At 38.1% G+C, this 22,083-nt stretch overlaps 1 protein-coding gene across 4 annotated transcripts in view; it reads right to left on the bottom strand.

Annotated features, from left to right (window-relative positions):
• The window catches only part of ktn1 (kinectin 1), a 45,301-nt gene that overhangs the window by 15,289 nt on the left and 7,929 nt on the right, over positions 1–22,083 (bottom strand). For 2 of the 4 annotated variants that reach the window (XM_051867602.1, XM_051867604.1), the window contains exons 2-25: positions 17,972–18,624; positions 15,616–15,795; positions 15,175–15,327; positions 14,675–14,805; positions 14,432–14,545; positions 13,767–13,889; positions 13,491–13,603; positions 12,518–12,662; positions 12,083–12,167; positions 11,792–12,000; positions 11,628–11,696; positions 11,502–11,539; positions 9,886–9,976; positions 9,722–9,790; positions 9,605–9,633; positions 8,693–8,783; positions 6,979–7,047; positions 6,827–6,864; positions 6,588–6,678; positions 6,370–6,482; positions 2,861–2,933; positions 2,712–2,752; positions 2,512–2,602; positions 467–553 (exon numbers count right to left, since the gene is read on the bottom strand). In XM_051867602.1, coding sequence (XP_051723562.1) covers positions 467–553; positions 2,512–2,602; positions 2,712–2,752; positions 2,861–2,933; positions 6,370–6,482; positions 6,588–6,678; positions 6,827–6,864; positions 6,979–7,047; positions 8,693–8,783; positions 9,605–9,633; positions 9,722–9,790; positions 9,886–9,976; positions 11,502–11,539; positions 11,628–11,696; positions 11,792–12,000; positions 12,083–12,167; positions 12,518–12,662; positions 13,491–13,603; positions 13,767–13,889; positions 14,432–14,545; positions 14,675–14,805; positions 15,175–15,327; positions 15,616–15,795; positions 17,972–18,623 — 2,895 coding nt within the window. In that variant the 5' untranslated portion in view covers position 18,624. The remainder of the gene's footprint in view (positions 1–466; positions 554–2,511; positions 2,603–2,711; positions 2,753–2,860; positions 2,934–6,369; positions 6,483–6,587; positions 6,679–6,826; positions 6,865–6,978; positions 7,048–8,692; positions 8,784–9,604; positions 9,634–9,721; positions 9,791–9,885; positions 9,977–11,501; positions 11,540–11,627; positions 11,697–11,791; positions 12,001–12,082; positions 12,168–12,517; positions 12,663–13,490; positions 13,604–13,766; positions 13,890–14,431; positions 14,546–14,674; positions 14,806–15,174; positions 15,328–15,615; positions 15,796–17,971; positions 18,625–22,083) is intronic. The other 2 variants (XM_051867603.1, XM_051867605.1) reach the window with 2 other exon arrangements.

Below are 22,083 nucleotides of genomic sequence, written 5' to 3'. Positions count from 1 at the left end.
CAGCATGCTTTGGAGGGAAAAAAAAAAAAAAATCAAGGTAGGTCAAATGACAGGATGTCATTAATGAATGATCAAATGAAATATTGGGCATAAAATGATTCCTAATCTAATAAAATAAATAAAAATAGCTGCAGACTCATTTCAGGTGTCTGGTTCAAAACAATTTGATAAAAACACACACAATGGAGAATTTAAAAAACAAACAGCAAGATTCAGCCAAAATTTCTAAGCAAATTTCAAAGCACATTTGTCATTCGCTCGCAAGATTCAAGCTTTTTACAGCTCTCAGCATTCAACATAGCGCTTTAGTAGCATGCAGCTGAGCAGTTCAGAGTTAAGAAATGAGTATGCAGCCAGTAATGAGGACTTTAATTAGGAATGGGAACTTCACTGGTCAATAAATGGCTTATTGGAGATGCTTTGATTTGACTCTAGAGTGAAGTAGTTTGGGAGTTGTGGTGCGAACCTTGGCGCTCTTGGTGAGTTTTCCCTGAAGTATGGTCTCGGTGGCTGACAGCGCCTCCATAGCGCTCCAGTTTTTCTCCCGTAGCTCCTAGTCAGTTTCAGAGAAACACCACTTTCAGTTCAGCCTAACTCTTGCCAAACAAATGATTGTCCCATTCATTTTGCCATGTATAAAACCATGTATACAGTCCAAGGCCCAAACAAGGCACTTCCACGTACCATTGTTTAACATAGACACTGAAGGTTCACAAAATAATGTCTAGCCTGACCATTTTGAAGGGTTTATGAATGTTAACAAACAGCTTAAATTCCCTAACAAAAAAAAAAAAAAAAAAAAAAAAAGAAAAATGGGAAAATGAAAATGTACCGTGAAGAATGTTGAACTAAAATGCGGTGGAAGATGCAGGATATTTAAACTGATAACATCACAACAAAATTAAATTAAAAAAAAAAAAAAATCTAAATAAAATGAAACCAAATATATTGAAGTGATGTACACGAGTCTTCCTAAACCAGTAGTTCTCAACCTTTTTGACTCAATGGCCCCCCATTGTCCACAGCAATATTCAAAAGCGTATGACTTTTCCAGTTGCTCATGATTTACTGGATAAGGATTTTTACTCAATATCAATGCACAACTAGGAAAATATATACTCATAAAATGTGTAAAATGACCATGAAGATTTTATTAATTTTCATGACTTTTTTCCAGGTCCAGAAATCACTTTTAAAATAAGGCATCCTATATCAATATCTTCTTTTTAAGTTGTTTTTAGCTTATTTTAATACTACTTTTGTTTTAATTTAAATAATTTTAAGTCATCTTGAGGCCCCCTTTGCTAAGGCCTCTGGTTGAGAAGGACTGATTGAAACTCACTTCAAATCTTAATGTTTTTCTTACATACTGATATCAGCTTTGGTTTGGAATTTTGTATGTAATGTTTTGTTAACAAGCATCACAATTGTTGCATCACAAAAGCAAAAGTTACCAATTTATGCTGGGTACACACTACAAGATAATCAGGCTGATTTTGGGCTGATTTCTCCCCTTCCGACAATCCTAGGTAATGTCCCGATTATCTTGATGGTTCTACAGATTATCTTATCAGATTTTCCTGTGGTGTGAGGTGTGTTAAGAGTGACTGAATCTGCTTGGATGAACGTCGGAGGCACCCCAATCGCGAATCGTAAACATTCAACATGTTAAATATTTACGATCAGAAATCCTGAGGTGTGGGGGGAACCCAGAGGACAAACAGAAGACAGAAGACAGAAGCATAACAAACGCAGTCAGGGACAGAAGCATAAACGCAGTCAAGTTAAATGGATTTGGACAGCAGAGATGGAGGATCAGCTTGTCGATTTGTGGCAACAGCACGAGTATTTATACAAAGTGTCTTGTAAAACATACCAAAATCATTCCAAACACTGTCAATGCAATTTCTTATTGTCCGTCATGTTTATTCTGATGTCGAGAGATTTTGCGAGATTTCCCGTGTTCACAGTCGGGACTCGGGCTGAAAATCTGTTTGTGTGTGGTGTGCTGTTTTTGTCCTATGACGGCTCACCACACACTATAGGAGCAAAACGGTTAAATCTAGGAATTTTTGTCCTCATGTGTGTGGTCTCTCACACTTTGAAAATCTTATAAGTTTTCAAAAATCTTTTAGTGTGTACCCAGCATTAGGAATACCCTATTAGCGGATCGATTTTTTTCTTCAACAAAAAGTGTTTGACAATGTGGGGACAATGTATCAAGATAAAGTGAGTAGTATTCAGCTTGTCATATTATCTAAAATGGCTGCCTCCACGAAGGGGGACCACACCTATGTAGAATAAAACAGCTCTTTTTTTTTTTTTTTGGTCACTGACATTACATGTCTCAAAGGTTCAGGGATGCACTGTATCTGGTCAATAGACTATGGAGCTGCCATTCAAATTAAATCACCTGCTTTACATACTCAATAGCATGTGCATTAGGCAAGAAAAGCTAAAGCTCTTCAACAGGAGCTGCATAGCAAAAAGACTCAACCTTGCTCAACTTACGTTGTTCTTCTTACGATGAAGTTCCACTGATTCCCTCAACTCAAGCAGTTCTTCCTGAAGTTCAGATAGCCGCGTGTCCTTCTCTGACAGCCTGAGGACAGACACAGAACAGAATGTGTGTTTTATGATAAGCCTTTATTATATTGGAACATGTTGGAGATAATCAACATATATCGTAACTAAAAGAATGTGACTCTTACGCTGTTAATAATTCCTGACTGGGAGCTGCCGAAACGGTTTGCTTTGGGAAAAAGAGACACAAATGACATTAAATAATGCCAGCAAATCTAATTTTTCACATTAATAGTCGTTTCTGTGGCATCTGTAATGAATTTCTCTGCACTCTCACCTGTTGCTGTTGCATTTCCTTCTCCTCCAATTCTCTTTGCAGTCTCTCAACATCCTGATCCTTGGCCGTCAACCTATGATACACACATGCATTACTTATCTGTAGAATTCCTTGTTTCAAACACTGAAATCATTGTTACATCCAGTGATTACAATATACTCAAAATAATTCAACACGGATTTTGGCTGGGAAGCTCTAAAGACTCTTGTACAATAATATGGAGTCAATTTGGGGCCAAAACACTACAGAAAAAATATGTTTCTGATAAAGCTATTATTGGCATCACAATTTTAGCAAAAGGTTTTGTAAATATTACAGGTGCTGGTCATATAATTAGAATATCATCAAAAAGTTGATTTATTTCACTAATTCCATTCAGAAAGTGAAACTTGTATATTATATTCATTCATTACACACAGACTGATATATTTCAAATGTTTATTTCTTTTAATTTTGATGATTATAACTGAAAACTAAGGAAAATCCCAAATTCAATATCTCAGAAAATTTGAATATTGTGAAAAGGTTCAATATTGAAGACACCTGGTGCCACACTCTAATCAGCTAATTAACTCAAAACACCTGCAAAGGCCTTTAAATGGTCTCTCAGTCTAGTTCTGTAGGCTACACAATCATGGGGAAGACTGCTGACTTGACAGTTGTCCAAAAGACAACCATTGACACCTTGCACAAGGAGGGCAAGACACAAAAGGTCATTGCAAAAGAGGCTGGCTGTTCACAGAGCTCTGTGTCCAGGCACATTAATAGAGAGGCGAAGGGAAGGAAAAGATGTGGTAGAAAAATTGTACAAGCCATAGGGATAACCGTACCCTGGAGAGGATTGTGAAACAAAACCCATTCAAAATCGTGGGGGAGATTCACAAAGAGTGGACTGCAGCTGGAGTCAGTGCTTCAAGAACCACTACGCACAGACGTATGCAAGACATGGGTTTCAGCTGTCGCATTCCTTGTGTCAAGCCACTCTTGAACAACAGTCAGAAGCCTCTCGCCTGGGCTAAAGACAAAAAGGACTGGACTGCTGCTGAGTGGTCCAAAGTTATGTTCTCTGATGAAAGTAAATTTTGCATTTCCTTTTGGAAATCAGGGTCCCAGAGTCTGGAGGAAGAGAAGAGAGGCACACAATCCATGTTGCTTGAGGTCCAGTGTAAAGTTTCCACAGTCAGTGATGGTTTGGGGTGCCATGTCATCTGCTGGTGTTGGTCCACTGTGTTTTCTGAGGTCCAAGGTCAACGCAGCCGTATACCAGGGAGATGCAGATTTCATTTTCCAACAGGACTTGGCACCTGCACACAGTGCCAAAGCTACCAGTACCTGGTTTAAGGACCATGGTATCCCTGTTCTTAATTGGCCAGCAAACTCGCCTGACCTTAACCCCATAGAAAATCTTTGGGGTATTGTGAAGAGGAAGATGCGATATGCCAGACCCAACAATGCAGAAGAGCTGAAGGCCACTATCAGAGCAACCTGGGCTCTTATAACACCTGAGCAGTGCCACAGACTGATCGACTCCATGCCACAATATTATATGCTCAAATATAGTTTTAAATTGTAAATTGTTTTTTAATGTATTTTTTAATTTCAGGAACTGACTAATGGAACTGAACTTGATAAATTTGTAAGTCTCTACTAGGGATCAGCAATATGGCTAAAAATACTATCCATTTTTTTTAGGGTCCCAAGAAATCTAGCATTTATTGTTTTTTTCCCAAATTGCTTTACGTTTTATTATTCCTTGACTCTGTTTTAATACAAATGTAATCATTAAAAATTGTTTCTAATAAAATAATTTAAAAAAACTTAATGTAATATACTGTATATATATTTTAAAATGACATGTTTACAAAGTAAATAGTAGTAGAGGTAAATAGTAGTAGTAGTAGTAGTGGTGGTGTGTAAATTATTTACAACAAAACATTGCATTTTTTTATTTTTTTCAAATAAGGTGCTGCACAACAGAACTTATGTACTGTATTTTCCTTTTGATATCAGTTTTGACCTCAATTTGACTTCAGGGCAGGACCTAGTAAATCATTTAAAGTCAACATGAAACCCATTTTACAAAATATTTACAAGATAACTCTTGGGATAGTTTATAACACATTTTATTAATGTAAATGGAATGTACATTGGTTTGTTTTGGCAGACTAGATCTGCTGCTAGTGCTATGGCTGTTGCTGCTGCAGCAAAGCAAGTACGCTAAAGTACACAAAGTTAACGAATTCATTCGGATGCATTGCTGTTATAAAGGTAAGTGATTATGAATACGTAAATTTGATTGGCTGTGAAAGTTATGCTGAAACAGATCAGAGTGTGAATAGAGTTTCATGACTGAAAACAAGAAAGCAAGTATTTTGGGCTAAAAACAAGGAAAAAAAAAGGTACTTTTTAAAAAAGATGTTATTAGACTTTTTTCCATCAGGAATAGGCTATATGCACGGTTACTTCCTGGTTGTTGTTAAGCCAGCTCGGGCATTTCCGGTGAACTGTTAGCTGTTCATTCTGTAGTCGCTGTACATCGACACAAAACCATCAATGGTTGACTTTTTAATGTTGTATTCATATTTTAATGCAGTTACCACATTTACCTAATTTGCCAATAAACCAGTTTTATTGATTGCAATAAAGGCGAAGCTATTGGGACCGTTTAAAAACACCATGTCTGTAATTAGACACGCACACGCATTTTTTCCCCCAGCAAGTTATTTTTAATATAAACACAAACATTATTTGTTCATCCTTCAGAGATTGTCCCCATTGTAAAACCGAACGTTTAAAAATGTAGGAAATTCAACATTTGATAGAAAACACTGGTTTAAAAATAAATCTTAACTTAAAAATAAAACCACTTTAACCAGCAGGTGGCGGCAAAGTAGCATTTAATTGCGCATATATCAGCCATTTCCTCTAATCTTTTTTGACTAAATATTAAACATTATAAAAAAACTAGGTTTAAAAATACATTTTGTCAATGTGAAGTATGAAATACTCAAAAAATCTTAAGAAAAACAATAACTTTTCTTGTGAATGAATGACACAGAAAGCGAGCACCGCATTTTCCCTTTGTAATCACAGCAGCTGTCAGTCAGTCAGTGCAGCGCAAGATCAATTATTTCAGCACACTTTATTAAAAACACACATTTTATTCAATTAATCTAACTAAAGTGCACAATAAATCTTTAATTTTTTTCCACATAAAAGTGTGAAAACTGATGGTCGAATTGAATTTAGCCGAGGAGGAACAATGAGGTACATCTTTATTTTTTATGCCGTCTTACATTTGAATAACTAAATTAATGCTATGCCTGACTATTTAAGTGACTATATTCTGATTATAAACAAAGTAATACACTACTGATGCTCAACACACCAGCAAATTACATCTCACCGAAAGTTTGAGCTAAAGAATGCTAAAGAATTTTAAAGAATACTCCGTGCATATAGCCCACTGACTGACAAGTAAAAGGGCACATAAGAGGAGAGATACATACTGAGCATGAAGCTCCTGAAGTTTAGCGTTCAAGTCTGAGTTTGACTCCTGAGTTTCTTTGCTCCTCAGCTGAGCAAGTTCAGTGTTTAGAGCTTCAACCTGCTGTTGTAGATCCTGTGGACAAAATTTGCATCAGTCTTTAATCCATCATACAAATGGATGAGTACAGACCACAGCAATGAAACATCTAGATGAACATAACATACAGCACACACTTACCTCCACTGCCTTCTTTCTCTCTGATTCTTTGTCCATTGCTGACTGCAAACTTCCCTCAACTGATCGAATTTTTTCATCCTTCTCTTGAATCCTGATACAAACAGGAAGTTGAAATATTTGATCACTCAAGCAATTGCTTCTGCCTCTATAATGTTCCTAAGTGTGTGTTCTCAAACAATAACAACTGGCATTCTAAAACTACACAAACTATAATCTCTAGTTGTGACTATGTAACTTACTTTTGCTGTAGCTCTTCTAGTGCCTTCTCTGACTTTGTCTGGAAAAATGTGATGGTAAGAAAAATGTGAGTGGGCAGCTTTGGCAGGCATTTAACACAATACAACGTTCTCCTCCACATATAATGTCTGTGTGTGGTAGTGGCGCTTGATACCTGTTCTGTGGACTGTTTCTGTACCGCCTCTAATTGTTGTTTCAAACCTTCATACTCATTTCTGATCACCTGTAAAGAAACATTAAAAGATACATTCAATACAACAAATTTAAACAGATAATGTAACTACCGTTCAAGGTGCAGTATATAATATTGACAGCTAGCAGTTGAAATTGTTACTGCAGTTCAAATTCAAAATACTAGAGAGTTGTTTCCCCCGCCTCCTCCTCCTCGGACTCAACGCTCACACGGTTTGCCAGATTGAGGACACACAACAGGAATGAGCGCAAATGACAATGGAAGGCGACGAGCCTTATACTAAGTTGATGAGTCGATTTATCCACGTTTTAATATGCCTCTGGTCTTAGAGCTTTTCAGATGGATGTCGAGGCTTTTTAGGTCTTGTAGAATCTGCGATCTCTGACCCAGTTTATTTGCTAGCTTCCATGCCTGCAATACACGGTGGGTGTGTCTCAATCAGCTCCTTAGTTCAGTAGTCAGGGCATTGATCAGGGAGTCGGCCATTTTAAGGGCTGTCTCAATTACAAGATCCCTCCAGGGCACTGAAACGTTCGCTCCCTAAAAATTCCCACAATGCACTGTGAAAACCAGGGAGCTTCGATGCTCACTGGCCCTGTCCCAAATGGCACCCTAAACACTCACGGCCTTCCTACGAGTCCGCACTTTCGTGACGTAACGTCGCTTTGACTGTCGGGAAGAAGTCTGCCGCAAAGCTCGCACCAGTGCGGGCTCAGCAAAAGTGCGCATCGAGGGCGCATATCGGCTGCAAAGGGGGTGCTCGCGAGCACCCTTCTGAAGCCTAAAATTGACAAATGGGACACCCTACGGTCTCGTGGACTTAACGGACACGCGCACGCGGCAGCCATTGTAAGTCCACAAGACCGAAAGTGCATAGAAGTGTGCCATTTGGGACAGGGCCACTATGCTCCCTTAATGGAAGTTCTGAAGCGCGAAACTTAAATCATGTGAGACAACTCACTACACATAACGACACGCGATAGATGTTTAAAAAAAATTAAAAAAAACATTATTTTATTATATTTCAGCATAAACATACATCACTAGACAGGTAATGAACATAATCTAGCTAAAATGTATAATTTATTTACGGCTGAAATGTTGCATGTATATGTAACAAGCAAAGTATTTATCGTAATGTACTTTAAATAATAATGTCAGAAAAATATCGGCTCTGCTTTTGTTCATAAATACCAGTAGTGATGTTGTACAATGAGGACGTTGTCACATCGCCGGAAATAGAGTCATAAGCGTCCCAATGTGTAGTGAACCAGTGTCCTTCACTGTCCTTACCAGTGCCTGAATTCGTGTACATGATATACTGATTCACGAGCTCGGGAGCTAGGGAACTGATTGAGATACACCCTGTGATTTCCGCCAACTGGCAACCCGAGGTGTCGAAATACTATTGGGTAAATTGGCAGTGGGCGGGATCACACAGACACTCCAAGTTTCACTTCAAGTAGAATAACTGGCACTTCGCATGTTTACTACATCTCAGCATGCATATTATGGTATTTTTTATCCTTTAGTACAGTAAAAAAAAAAAAAATTATATAAAGCACCAAGAATTAATGGTACTTCAGCTAGTTTCAGACAATATATATTATAAACATATATAAAACTATATAAATTAGGAACTAATATGAATATAAAGCTGTATTTTCTTGTTCACCTTTAGTTCCTCTTCCTTATTGGCCATCTGAATGAGACTGGACTCTAGCAAAGTCTCCACCGTTTTAACCTTCTCATCACGTTGAAGAAGGCTAAAGACACAAAATATGTCAACAGGTTAATTTTCTTTAATAATCTTCAATAAACAATATGCATTACAGCTTAAACGGAGAAGGAATTTAAATTTCAGTACATTCTCCACACAAAGCAGAGCTGTGAGTGTTTGTGAATAAAAAATGGGTTAAATTACAAACTTTACATGTGTTAGTTAGAAATGCAAAATAAACTTATATCATCTCTGAATTATACTTCATTTAATTATAAATCTCCTTCACACTTCACAAGTGTCTAAACTAACCTCCATGATGTGGATTTTCATTTTGCATCCTACTTTATGTCTTTTAGTTTAGATACACTTGTAATAACACAAAAACTATAATACCAAAGTAATCATCAAAATTGACTGGTTATTACTATTCTATAAGAGTTTTTCTAACCAGTAATCCAAAGGTTAAACCTCTATTATAATCCATCGCTGTTCTTGCTTTAAAACACTTATTTTTAAAAATAAATTTGAGATCTCAAAATGTATAGTTTGTTGTAAATGTATGTTTAGAATGCTGTAAAGCAATTTAATTTTTTAGACAAAATATTTTAATATTGATACAGATTTTTAATATGGGCCATAAAACATGGGTATTAATATATAAAACAATTGTTTACTTTTTGGGCTTAATTTATAAAATTTTTGCTAGACAAAATATTAATTATTACTGATACTGATTTTTAATATTGGCCATGACATGAAAATAACTGGGTTACCAATATTGGCCATCATTTTAATATCAGTCCAGCACTAGTGTTCACTATATTATGTTTATATTTCTAACCATCTTCTTATCAATGCACTCACCTCTGCTGAAGTTGATCCACAGATACAGCCTGGGGAAAGAGAAGACACAACAGTGGTGTGCGTTAATGTTTACATGTATCAGTGGATTAGTGGAAAGAAAAGCAACTGAAGTCTAACCTGCTCAGAAATCTGTGCCTGCAGATTCTGAAGGTCTGCCTTCAATGTCTGATTCTCATTGTGCATGGCCTGCAGAGAGCAGAGAGCGCCACGTGTTTATTACACAGCTGAAATCAAACTTCAGTTCAACCGGTGTGAGCTGAAACGACGGTGGTGACACTTGCCTGCATGTTGGTCTCCCTGCTGGCGCCGCTGCTCCTCTCAGCATTCAGAGAATCTTCTAGACTCTTTCTCTGTAGCTCTTTTTCAGCCAGCCTAATGAGAGACACATGCAAGATAACGTCTAATGAGGTTTAAGACAGCGGACCGTCTTGAACTGTGTGCCAACCATGTGAGGCATGATAAAGCGGCAAGTGATAAATCCGTTCTATGTTAGGACTTAGGCTGAAAGAAGGTCTTATTGGTCCAAATCCCACTCCACATAGCTGTATATAAAATACTGTACATTCTCATAAGCTGTGGTTTTAATGTTTTCTATGATTTCGATGAATTTTAATGATTCTAGTTTTATAAAGTTATAAATATGTATATTTTTCTTACAAAAACGCATCGCTTCGCTTCAGAAGGCCTTTATTAACCCCCTGGAGCCGTATGGATTACTTTTATGATGGATGGATTTGCTTTTTTGGGCTTCAAAATATTGGTTACTATTCACTCCACTTATAAAGCTTTGAAGAATATTTTTTAATATAACTCCGATTGTGTTTGAGTGAAAAAAAAAAAAAAAAAAAGTCATATACACCTAGGATGACTTGAGGATAAGTAAATTATGGGATAACTTTCATTTTTGATTTTCATATTTTTCAATTTCTTTCTTCTGCTGAACACAAAAGAAGATATTTTGAAGAATGTCAGTAACCAAACATGGACCCCACTGACTTCCATAGTATTTTTTTCCACACTTTGGAAGTCAATAGGGGCTTTTTCCTGGTTGAATTCACACCGCCAGTAAGAACTATGAAGTGACGTAAACTGCGCTTGTTGTTGTGACTTTTATTTTGACGGCGCTGAGAACGCCAGAGCACACAGAGCTCACATTCTCTGTCTTCATTAGTTTACAAATTTGTTTAACAGCCTGTCTATGTTATTAGATAGAACTGTTATACAAAGAAAGACAGTATATGAAAAAGTATTAGCGTTTGCTGTGTGGTTGATGTCTAATGTCACTAGCTGAGCAGGAATACATAATCATGTTGTTTCGTTTGGTCCCCTTGAAGTTGCGTTGGATTTTCTCCTTAACTCAAGGGGTCAATCTATCATTGTTTTCCATGTTCGTAGAGTTAGTTTGTGGAGTAAATATATAGGCTATAAACTATGTGTGCGTACAATCAACATACACTCACGTCAGTGGTAGTTCCTATAGTGCTGGTTTAGACCCTACTCTGAAGTAGGAGCTAATTTAGTTCCCCCAAAAGGAGATCCTAGAACTAAAATCGTTTCTAGTTCCTGCGGTGCGAACATGCCAAAATCCAGGTACTTCTGCCAATAGTTCTAGGAACTATGAAAAGGTTCCTTCGGTGCGAAAGCCCCTAATGGGGCCCATAAAATTTTTGGTTACGCATATTCTTCAAAATATCTCCTTTTGTGTTCAGCAGAAGAAATAAATTAATCAGGTTTGGAGCAACTTGAGGGTGAGTAAATGATAACAGAATTTTCATTTTTGGATGAACTGTCCCTATAATATGGGTGGCAAAATATATATGTACCGCTTATATGTACAATGTGAAACAGGCCTCTGTGCGAAACTATAACACAAGTAAGCTTTGTGGTGATCACTTACAGTTTTTGAAGCTCATCGAAATGTGAGACTGTCGTAGCCTAAAAGAAAAAAAGAAAGGACTCAAAAATTAATGTCCACCAACAAGCAGAGACAGATTCACCCTCATTAACCAGCCCACACACATACCTGAGTGTTGAGCTGAGTCTGCAGATTATCAATCTGAACTTTCAGCGTTTTGTTTTCGTTAAGAAGATCCTGCAAACAACAACATTGTGCAATGATCAGCAGCAATATAACATGCAGACATGCTTCTGCTGAGTTTGAGGAGTACAGTGACTAGTAAGAGGTACCTGGACTTGTTCCTGTAGTTGGTCGTCAGGCTGCATGGAGTGCTTTGACGCCTCCAGCAGTTGCCTGACCTTCTGCTCCAGCTGCATGACCTTCTGCTGCTCCTGCTCCTTAAAGAAGATGGAGTCTTTCAGGCTGCTGTGGAGATTCTGGATCTCCTTGTTTTTAGTGGTTATCTCACTCTCCACTGCCATCAGCTTATTCTGCAGCTCTGAGATGGGCACAGGAGAAACATGTTGAGTGGCCAGTGCAGAACATTTGATGTCTTTAAGGTGGTGTGCGTGTATTTCTACCTTGTTTAGCGGCCTGGACCTTTTCTCTCTCTGCATTCACGTTGTGTAAATAGTTCTGCAGATCTTCCCATCTATGTTTCGCTTCCTGCACAAAAGATACAAAACAGTTTAGTGTTGGGGATTAGCTAACTAAATGTAGTGACACTTCAGCAGGGTTTTTCCTGGGTCAAAAATGGTCTTTTGCGATGGCGGACGAATAGCCATCAACACACACAGTACAAAGTACCCTAACCATGTGAAATGTGAGCCCAGCACTAACAATAAGTCCAAAATATGTATATATATATATATATATATATATATATATATATTGCACTTCACACATCATAAAACATGGCAAACTTATTTTGTAAAAGCCTTATTTCTAATAATAGTGGGATTCAGTTCAAAGATGTGTATTGTGCAATGGTTTTGTGGGTGTGATGTAACCGGCACCTCTAGCTGGGACACATTCTGCTTGTAGTTGACTTCTAGACCCTTCCGCTGCAACTCTTCTTGCTGAAGCTTGTTTTTGGTCTCTGCTAGCTCTTTCATCAGGCCGTTGTATTCTGAACGCAGTTTATTCAGCTCGGATGACTGCCTGAAAACACACATTAAATGGTAACCGTCTAAGTTTGCAAAGATTGTGGAAATTTTCCAGTGTTTCCACCAATTTCAGTGCCAACATACAATATGAGCACATTAAAGTGACCATATTATGAGGAATTACATTTTCTTCTGTCTTTTTAAGAGAAAATAGCTTGATGTTCTATGAGAATATAATGTAGCTTTAAGAAGGTTATTTTTAACAAGGTCCCTGATCATTTCAGTCTCGAGTTCAAAGTGCCCCATTATGCTTTTTCAAATATTACCTTTCATGCTGTTTGTTAATATAGCTGTTTGTGAATGTAAAAGCTCTGCAAAGTGTTAGTGCACAACAAATAAAAGTTATTGTTTCCTAAAAGAGAGAATCGATTCTGAACTGCTGAAATGTGAATCGATTCTGAACTCAAGAAAGTGCATACATCCATCATAAACGTACTTCACACGGCTCCGGGGGGTTAATAATGGCCTTCTGAAGCGAAGCGATGTGCTTGTGTAAAATATCCATATTTAACAAGTTATAAAATAAAATATCTAGCTTCCACCAGACTGCCTTCACTTCACCCGGAGCAACATGGAGTACATTTATAATGGATGGATGCACTTTCTTGAGCTTCAAACTCGTTGGTCCTGTTCTGCCATTATAAAGCTTGGATGCGTCAGGATATTTATTAATATAACTCTGATTGTGTTCATCAGAAAGAACAAAGTCATATACACCTAGGATGCCTTGAGGGTGAGTAAAGCTTTGGATAATTTTCATTTTAAAGTGAACTAATCCTTTAACAAATAAGTGGACCAAAATGGAAAAGTTGGCGGGACTCACTTGGACTCCATCTGGTTGGTGGTGGAGCATCTTTCCACAGCATCTCTCAGGATGCCGTTCTCCTGCTGCAGCCGAGCGATCTGACTCTCCAGCTGCTCTCTTACCTGTTGGAACTGCAGAAAGAAAGCTCACTTGTCATTGGATGTTCTCACACTCAAAATACTACATCAAGCATGCCTCCTACTGCTCTTTCAGGACACACGTGGTCAGATGTTAATCACCAATATGCAATTAACCCTCTTCATGACAATGTTATCAGTCAACAAGATTGATTACCTTGATCTGCATCTCCTGGTAGCTCTGAGCTTTAGCCTGCATGATTTCTTTGTCTCTGGCAACACGATGATCATGCAGCATAGACTCCACACGGCCTGTCTTCTGCTTCTCAGCCTGCAGTTCCTGAAATCCCATCCAATAAATTACTACCATGATCATCAAAATGAAGCAAAGCTGACAGTTATATTTATGGTATTTATTTCCTAAATTCATTCACAACTACAGCGTGTTAATTTTTTTTAATCCTTTCAAAAGTCAGAAAATGTTAATTTGTCATTATTATTATTGCAATAGGTAATAACTGCTGTTAATTGCTAATTATTCAGAACCTTATTTCTCAGAAAATATTATATGAACAGGTTTATTTGCAATTTTTACAAGACTAAACTTTGGCTGAACAGAGTTCACAACCCTGATTTGTTTGATTTGGTTATTTTCTAGTAATAAACAAAAAATGTCATCAAATAGTAACCAATAACGGTTACTAATGGTTAAAATGGAATGAGATTCTTTCCTTGATATACATATGAGGAACTCTTTTTTTTTTTTTTTTTTTTTTTTTTAAAGTGGGACATTAATTTGTACCCTGTTCATGGAAAGTGTCACATATAAAAAAGGAAGCCTGGTACTCACATCAGGAAACATAAGAGACATAAATTACTAACCTGGCTTAACTGTTTAACTTTGCCTTTGGCGATGGACGCCTCCTCCTGTAGCGTGCTCAGAAGACGATCTTTCTCTGCGAGCTGCTGGGCCGAAGGCTCAAACTTAGCTGCGGTCTAATAAAACAAAACCAGAAAAATCATCAGAAATTTGACTACTCAAACTTTCACTATTGAACATATTTCATTACTGCATGACAGCAAAAAACACTAAACAAAAAATAAAAGTGAACCTCATCCTCTGACCTTGTACCAGTTGTCCAAAGCATTGGGACTCTTGTCTCTTAGCAGGGAGACGAGACTGACCACATCGGAATCTGACAGCACCAGTCCACTCAGACTGGCCAGCAGCTCCTTCAGCTTCACCTCAGAGTTCTCTGCACAAAAACAGACACGTATTAGCCACCTGTTCACACTGCAGGCCTTCAGGAAATGAATTTTGAAACCCTCCGTAGACAGTATTTTATGCTGCCACCTAATATGCCTTCTTTAGGCCAAATTCTAAGTCAAGATTGCAAGCATCCTTCATGGAGAAGGCCATCTCATTATGCTTTGCAAGAACAAACATTCTAAGATGGTGGACAATTTGAGAGAAATGCTGATTATGAATATACTTGGATCTCGTTTAACATGGAAAAGTATCAATAAAAACTGTTTAAAACAATTAAGATCTGACTATAATCCTCACATATCCATATATATTTTTGTGTGCTACTGTAAAACGCGCATTAAAAGACGCCTAGTACCTTTGTTGGTTTCACTCTTCTGCTTCTTGCCATGTTTGGTGGGTGCAGGAGCAGGAGGCGGAGTCTCGTTGTTTTGGTTGCTCTGGTGGTTTGTCGGGGCAGCAGAGTCAGTCTGAGTGACTGGGGCAGAGGACTGGACATGTGCCTCATCCACTGAAACAAATATGACCACAGGAATCATTTAAGAAAGTTAATTAAAACTAAAATTGTGTCATCATTATGTTGTTCCAAATTTGACTTCACTTCATATGGAGCATAAAGAACAATGTTCACGTGGCTCTTTTCCATATAATAACAGTGAATGGGGACAAACACTTAAACAAAAAACAAACAAACAAAACAAAGATTTTTTTTAATGTTTTTCAAAGAAGTCTCTTCTCACTGTTGACTCAACTGAGAATTTTATCCTCTCTAGTTTGTCTGATTTTGGTGTATTCCTACCTGTGACAACAGCTTCCACCTTCTGCTTCTTCTTCCTACGCCCACTGCCACTAGAGGCAGCTGGTGGTGCTGCTGTAACAACAGGGGCGGCACCGTCCTGTACCTTTACCTCCAGGATCACAGGCTCCTCTTTCAAAACAGGAGGAGACAGATCGAGCTTGACCTCAGGTGGATGCTCTTCTGTGTGAAAAGAGAACAAGAAATCAGGAAAAGAACTTTAAAGAATTTCAGTTAAAAAAAAAAATTTAGCCAAAATAGCAAAAAAAAATGAATTTCCATTTTGGAAATAATTTGTCATTGACATTTAATTAGCGCTTCCCTGATGATGCATCTTTATGGTGTCAGTGTCCGTTTTGTGTAGAGTTGGGACAACTTTTAATGGACTTGTACTTGTCATGGACTCGGATGCATTTTTACTCTGACTTGAGTTGGACTAGAGTCCAAGTTGAGTCCACCCGAGTTCAGGGCTTTCAGTGAAATAAGCTTGGGACAGTTGACGGGAGATGTCACTTGACCAATCGATGAGACGCATGTCATGCCAGTTTAAACGGTCAAGCGATTTTAAATTGTTTAAGCACAATAACACCTGAAGTCCTTATATTCCTGCTGCTGTCTGTCATTAAATCAAACAACAAAGAAAATCACTAACTGCTCTTGACCACTTACATGGCACTTGCTTGACACACATTTATATTTGTAGGCAGTCCACTCAACGGTCTAAATCTACAGATTTAGTGGACTAAAATCTTAATGGGTTTAATTAAATTGCAATGCATCAATTAAGCATTTCTCTAAAATTTCCAAACTCATATACTCCCGGCGAAAACATCTATTAACCTGTTAATATGAATGGCATTAAGGTTTGAACGTGCAATACAGACAGATTTAACTGCTATGACATATAACATCTTTATTTATCTTAAAATTAAATAAAACCACTTCTCACAGAAAAACAAGAACATGATCTTTTCAATTAATGATATATGCATTCTTTATAACAACCTGCATACAACATTCTTCATTCTTTCATTAGACATTTATTTGTATAAATGATATATAGATTAATCCTTATTCAAGCTATTCAGTCAACAACATTGAGTGATTTTCTCTTTTTCTTTTGTTATTTGATTAATATTAATGACGGACAGCAGCAGGTTTATTAGGCTACTGTCACTTTAAGGCCGAATGCACAGCTCCAATACACTGATACACATCCGATATTTTCCCAACTGTTTACGTTCACTTAAGACATAACCAACTGTGTTTACATGAATACTCGCCAAAACGGATATTTTGACAATTTTCGGTGTATTTGTCTGTTCAAACGCGAAAAGAGAGCTCAATTCAGTACTGGTGCGTTGAGAGGCGGCTTTCTATGTACGCACAGAAAACCGGACTGAACTGAGTTCTTTTTCGCGTCATCATGCTTTTTTAAACCATATGTCTGCTGTTCTCTTTTTCCCAGATGTTTACATTTTTGAACGTTTTATGAGACATGCAGCAAGTGTATGCCAACTTATGTCTCGTTAGGCAAATCAGCCCGTTACTATTCAAATGTGCGCATCTACAACGCAGGACATCAGTTCGGACTGATCTCTTCCCAAATCGTCCCTCCCTAACACATAGATTTCAATAGATTTTCGTCATAGTTTTTGTCATTCAAAACTGGTTTTTATTTAGATTTCATGTTGTTTGTTTTCGACAGTGAAAAAATGTTGTCGATGAAAATGATGACAAAAATTATTTGTTAAGGCCTTAATAAGAGTAACCAATATAAAGGGACCATTTTGGATCAAGTCATGCAGTCAGTATCATGTGACAGGATGTGACATCATTCAGACACCTGCAAAGGACCACATGATCATGAAGCAAAGTAACTAACTCTCTTTTAACTATTTGAAAAAAATAATGTTTTCACTTGCTATACGCATGTCCCGAAACATCAGTTCATTCAGTACAACCGCTATAAAACATGGAAAATGTTGTAATATTTTAAAAACTTGTACTAAATATAAAATGTTTGATGGTCCTTTTGCTAGGTAGCTAGCAAGCTAACTAGCTAGCTAGCTAGCTAGATATCAGCCTGTTAACATTGTTTGAAAATATCGTCATTCGGTATAACCAAAGGTGTCATTCGGTAAAACTGAAATTTTGCTTAAACCGAATTACTTTTTTGGTGACAAATTTTGTCCATCTTGAAAACGTGACAAAAGCAGTGTTAATTGATTATAAAAACCACATAATCTCATTGTTAACACCTAATTAAACTTCCAAATTAATTATATCTCCATTATGTTTTTTTTTTACACTTTTAAAATTCTTATTTGTCAATGACCCAATTAACACTGCCACTCACCAGACTCAATCTTCTGCTTCTTGGCTTTCTTTTTGCTGGTAGTCTCAGTGTGGGCAGGGGGCGAGGCCTGAGGCCGCGGTGGGCTGGATTGCTTGGTCAGCGGGATGGCTTGCTCTTTACGGACAGCAGGTTTGGAACCATTGACTGCCGGTTCTTCTGAGGCAGGAGGGGTAGTTGGGGTGGTACGGGAAAGGGGTACAACCGTTGGGACAGCAGCTGGGGCAGCAGTTGGAGAAGCTTTTGGCTTCTTCTCTTTCTTCTTCCTCTCTCTTATCCCGGATGGGGGTTCTGCCAGGACCGGAGCAGCAACAGGTGGACTCACGGTTACCACCTCAGAATCCTCATCATTTGAGGCTGGGCTAGTGGCATCAGATGTATCGAAATCCCTCAGGTCTTCCTCCGACTCGCCCCCTCCACCTCCTCCTCCCACTCCACTTCCGCCGGTCTCCTTCTTCTTGTTCTTCTTTTTCTCTGTCTTTTTACGAGCCTCTGGCTTGGCGGGAGGCAGTTTAAGGTCTCGCTTCTGGCGGGCCAGAACCTCATCGTAGGAAGTCTCTTTCATGAAGAGCCAGAAAAAGAGGAACATGAGAGCAATTACCAGCGACGGTGCCAGGATGAGAAGGTACTGTGAGTCAGCCATGTCCAGCGCCATTCTTAAAGAACACAATAAAGAGTAAAAAGACAAGGTTAGCACAAATATTCAGTCCAGCAGGATGCATAACAACAAGGCCAAACAAACAATTGACTACTGCAATCTACAAAGAATCAATATTGTCTAGGCCAGGAGAGCAAAATTCAGTTCCTGGAAGGCCACAGCCCTGCAGAGTTTAGTTCCAACCCTGCTCCAACACACATACCTGTAGTTTTCAAATAAACATGAAGGACTTGATTAGCTGGATCAGGTGCATTTAATTAGGGTTGAAGCTAAACTCCGCAGGGCTGTGGCCCTCCAGGAACTTTGCACCCCTGGTCTATGTGCACCTATTTTATAGTGCACTTAAAATTAAGTTTTGTGGCTTTTAGTATGGGTATGTTAGCATTAAGGTTATTTATAAGCTAAGTGTGCTAGCTAAAAATGACAAAATGTGCATTTAGAAGATAAAAGCATACAAAATTTACAGTTCTCCCTCCCACCGATATAGATTTTGATGACATCATTCTGCACCTCAGCTAAATGGCACGTAGTGCACTAATGATGTCTGGTTTTACATCAGTGTCAGCATTCTGTATTATAAACAGCACTAACAAGAAGATATATCACTGGTGCCATGTCACAAGCTAAAAAAAAAAAAAAAAAACATAGCTTCTGCTAGGCCATTTACAAGAAATGAAAAAAGGACATGCTCTCTGTATGTCCTCACTTATTGGTTCAAGAGAAAAACTTCACCCATCAAGCCAATTCACTGGACCTTAAGGTGTTTTGGCCCAAATATTTGGACATATAGACCAGGGTCTAATTCTAAGCAACAGACCTACATGTAAATCACATCAGATCACCCCTTCAAATTGAACCTCATTATCGTCTCAAACAACATGAGATAAAGACGTGTATTGTCAATTTGACAGTCAATTAGACTAAGCCACCACTACCACAGACATTTGTTGTTTCACCAGTTACCATTTAAAGGTAGGGTAGGCAATTTCAGAGAGGCTAGGAATAGCAATAGCAAGCTAGCTTTGAAAGCATGACATCCCACCCTCTCTTCCGAGTGCTCTCCAAAGCCATGCCTCCTTCAAAACACATGAACGCTCACAGAAAAGTCTGCAAAGCGCCACGAGAGACCGCACTGAATTACCTCATGTCTCAAAGCACATAACATTACAATAATAACTAACGTAAACAATAAATAAATTCGAGTCTGAGGACGTGAACAGCTCCGGGTAGAACGTCAAGGGTTTCCATCTCTTAATTACGGTTATGATGGTGTGAACGCAGCATAAGCTCATTGTTTTGGTTCAGAAGGAACTGTAAAAGGTGGCTGCTGTTTTTCTGTGGCACTCGGTGACTGTCTGTCTACAACTCTGCATAGCCTTATGGAACACGCTGATGATGTGTAATGTCGGCACAAGCAGGGTGTGTGGAGATATGGAAATACCTCAGGCAGGTAGGACATGAGACCGTATGCAATGATTAGACAAATATTTTTTGGTCCTGAGACTTCCACAGAAGATATACATGTTTTAATATTTAGACCACTTCTATTATTGACTGCTATCAGGATGTGTAGAGAGTTTCAACCAATGTAACAAAAAGTGTTAATAAAACAAATTGCCTACCTTTAAAGGCAGTGCATAACAGAATGCCTCAGGCATAGCAAAAATCCGCACACCTTACTTAGAAAAAGAAAAAATTGAAAGCATGGCACACTTATTCAACAAATTGCATAAGATGTTCTAATACGGCCAACCAACAGTATTCACCGACTCCCCTGGAACGCCTCCTCTTCTGTTTGACATCTTTTTTTACTCTAAAAAGCACACCTCATCACCTCCTCCATATCTCCGGCTTGTCCGTTCCACCTCCATCCTCTCGCAGTGGTATGAGCCAATTAGTATGTGTGCTGAGGGCAGCAATCTGGGTTTACTTATTGACACCGAGCTAAGTACCTGTTAGCGGGTGACACTCGCTCTCGCACGTCCACTTTTCAGCATGAACAGAGACTGTATAGGAGCAATAGGATGATCACTGAGCTAAATAAAAACACAGCTAAAACTGCCTCTATTTATTATTAATAAGAAAAGCATTTCTTTGCTGAACAGATGACACCGTGGAGCTACTCCAACCCAGAGCGGTCATTCAAGACACCCTTGCTAACTCAATTGACATCCTAAACTCAAGTGCAGAGGGGCTTTGCAAGCAACAAAAATATCCAGCTGGGAAAATGTCACTCCAGTACGCTGACACCGAGTGGTCTCAGATCTGAAAACGGCACTGACTCCGCCCTCAATGCTAATCTGTCCAAAGCTTAGCCATTAAAGGCCACAGTGCAGACTTGTAAGAAAAAAAAATCTGTTCAGACTTAATGTCATTCTTGCAGCTGGTTGATATTAAAGCCAGTGGAAGAAAACAACGTCCCAAAAACAACAAAAACACCTCCCATGTTAGTCTGACCAGTGTTATTTTAGTATCACTGATATACTATTTTAGTTTTTAATGTTATTAATTAGATTTTATTTTTATATTTTGTTTTCATTTTAATTTTAGTTAAAGTTTAAGCCATTTTGTTGAGTGTTTTTGTCAATTTCATTCCTTTTTTTAATGTCTATATGCTTTATATTACGTTTTAGTTATTTTAGTACTTTAACAAACTAAAATTAAGAAAATGAGAAATGTTGCATTGGAAACTAGCTGAAATAAAACATTTTTTTTTTTTTTTTTTTTCTTCAGTTAGCGTTTATTTTATGGTTTTATACTCTTTTTGGGTGGAAGCAAAATCACTCTGTAACACTGTGACGTCACACTGTATAGAAAATGTGAATAACTCATTTTGAGACACTGCTTATGATTTACGGGAAATATGAAAAAAAAAGTTGATGGTTTTTTTTTACCATTATAGAGTTTAAACAGTTTAAACACCATGTAAAAGTGAATTTTGCATAATAGGTCCCTTTTAATGGACCTGAGCTAACATGAACTAACAATGAACATTTTTATTTACTGATGTTAACAAAGATTAATAAATACTGTAACAAATGTATTGCTAATTGTTAGTTAATGCATAACTAATGTTAACTAATGGGACCTTGTTGTAAAGTGTAAATTATTACCCAAGAAAGAAAAAAAAAAAAAAAAGTATCATTACGATGAGGCAACAAGGAAAAGAAAGCCTCTGACGGAAGCCATAAAAGTGGGCGTTTGGTTGAGTGCTTTTGTACAAAATTCGCAGCAAACAGAAACAGTGCGCTGTTGTGCTGGATGACATGACTGCATGGCTGAATTCTGCCTTCAGGACAGTGAGGAAAAACAATGAGAAGAAGCACCAGGTCTTGGCTTTCTGTCTGACTGGAGTCTGTTCGGTTAAGCGTGTCCGAGAGATCCACTGTGCTGGGAATCTGGATAAGCCGATTACATTAAGAATACATTTAGGAGCACCGTTCTATTGCAATTTCCC

This window comes from Ctenopharyngodon idella, chromosome 17 (genome assembly GCF_019924925.1).
Source record: "Ctenopharyngodon idella isolate HZGC_01 chromosome 17, HZGC01, whole genome shotgun sequence".
Lineage (NCBI taxonomy): Eukaryota > Metazoa > Chordata > Actinopteri > Cypriniformes > Xenocyprididae > Ctenopharyngodon > Ctenopharyngodon idella.
Note: the sequence above shows the minus strand (reverse complement) of the source record. Positions and strands in the feature narration are given on the sequence as shown.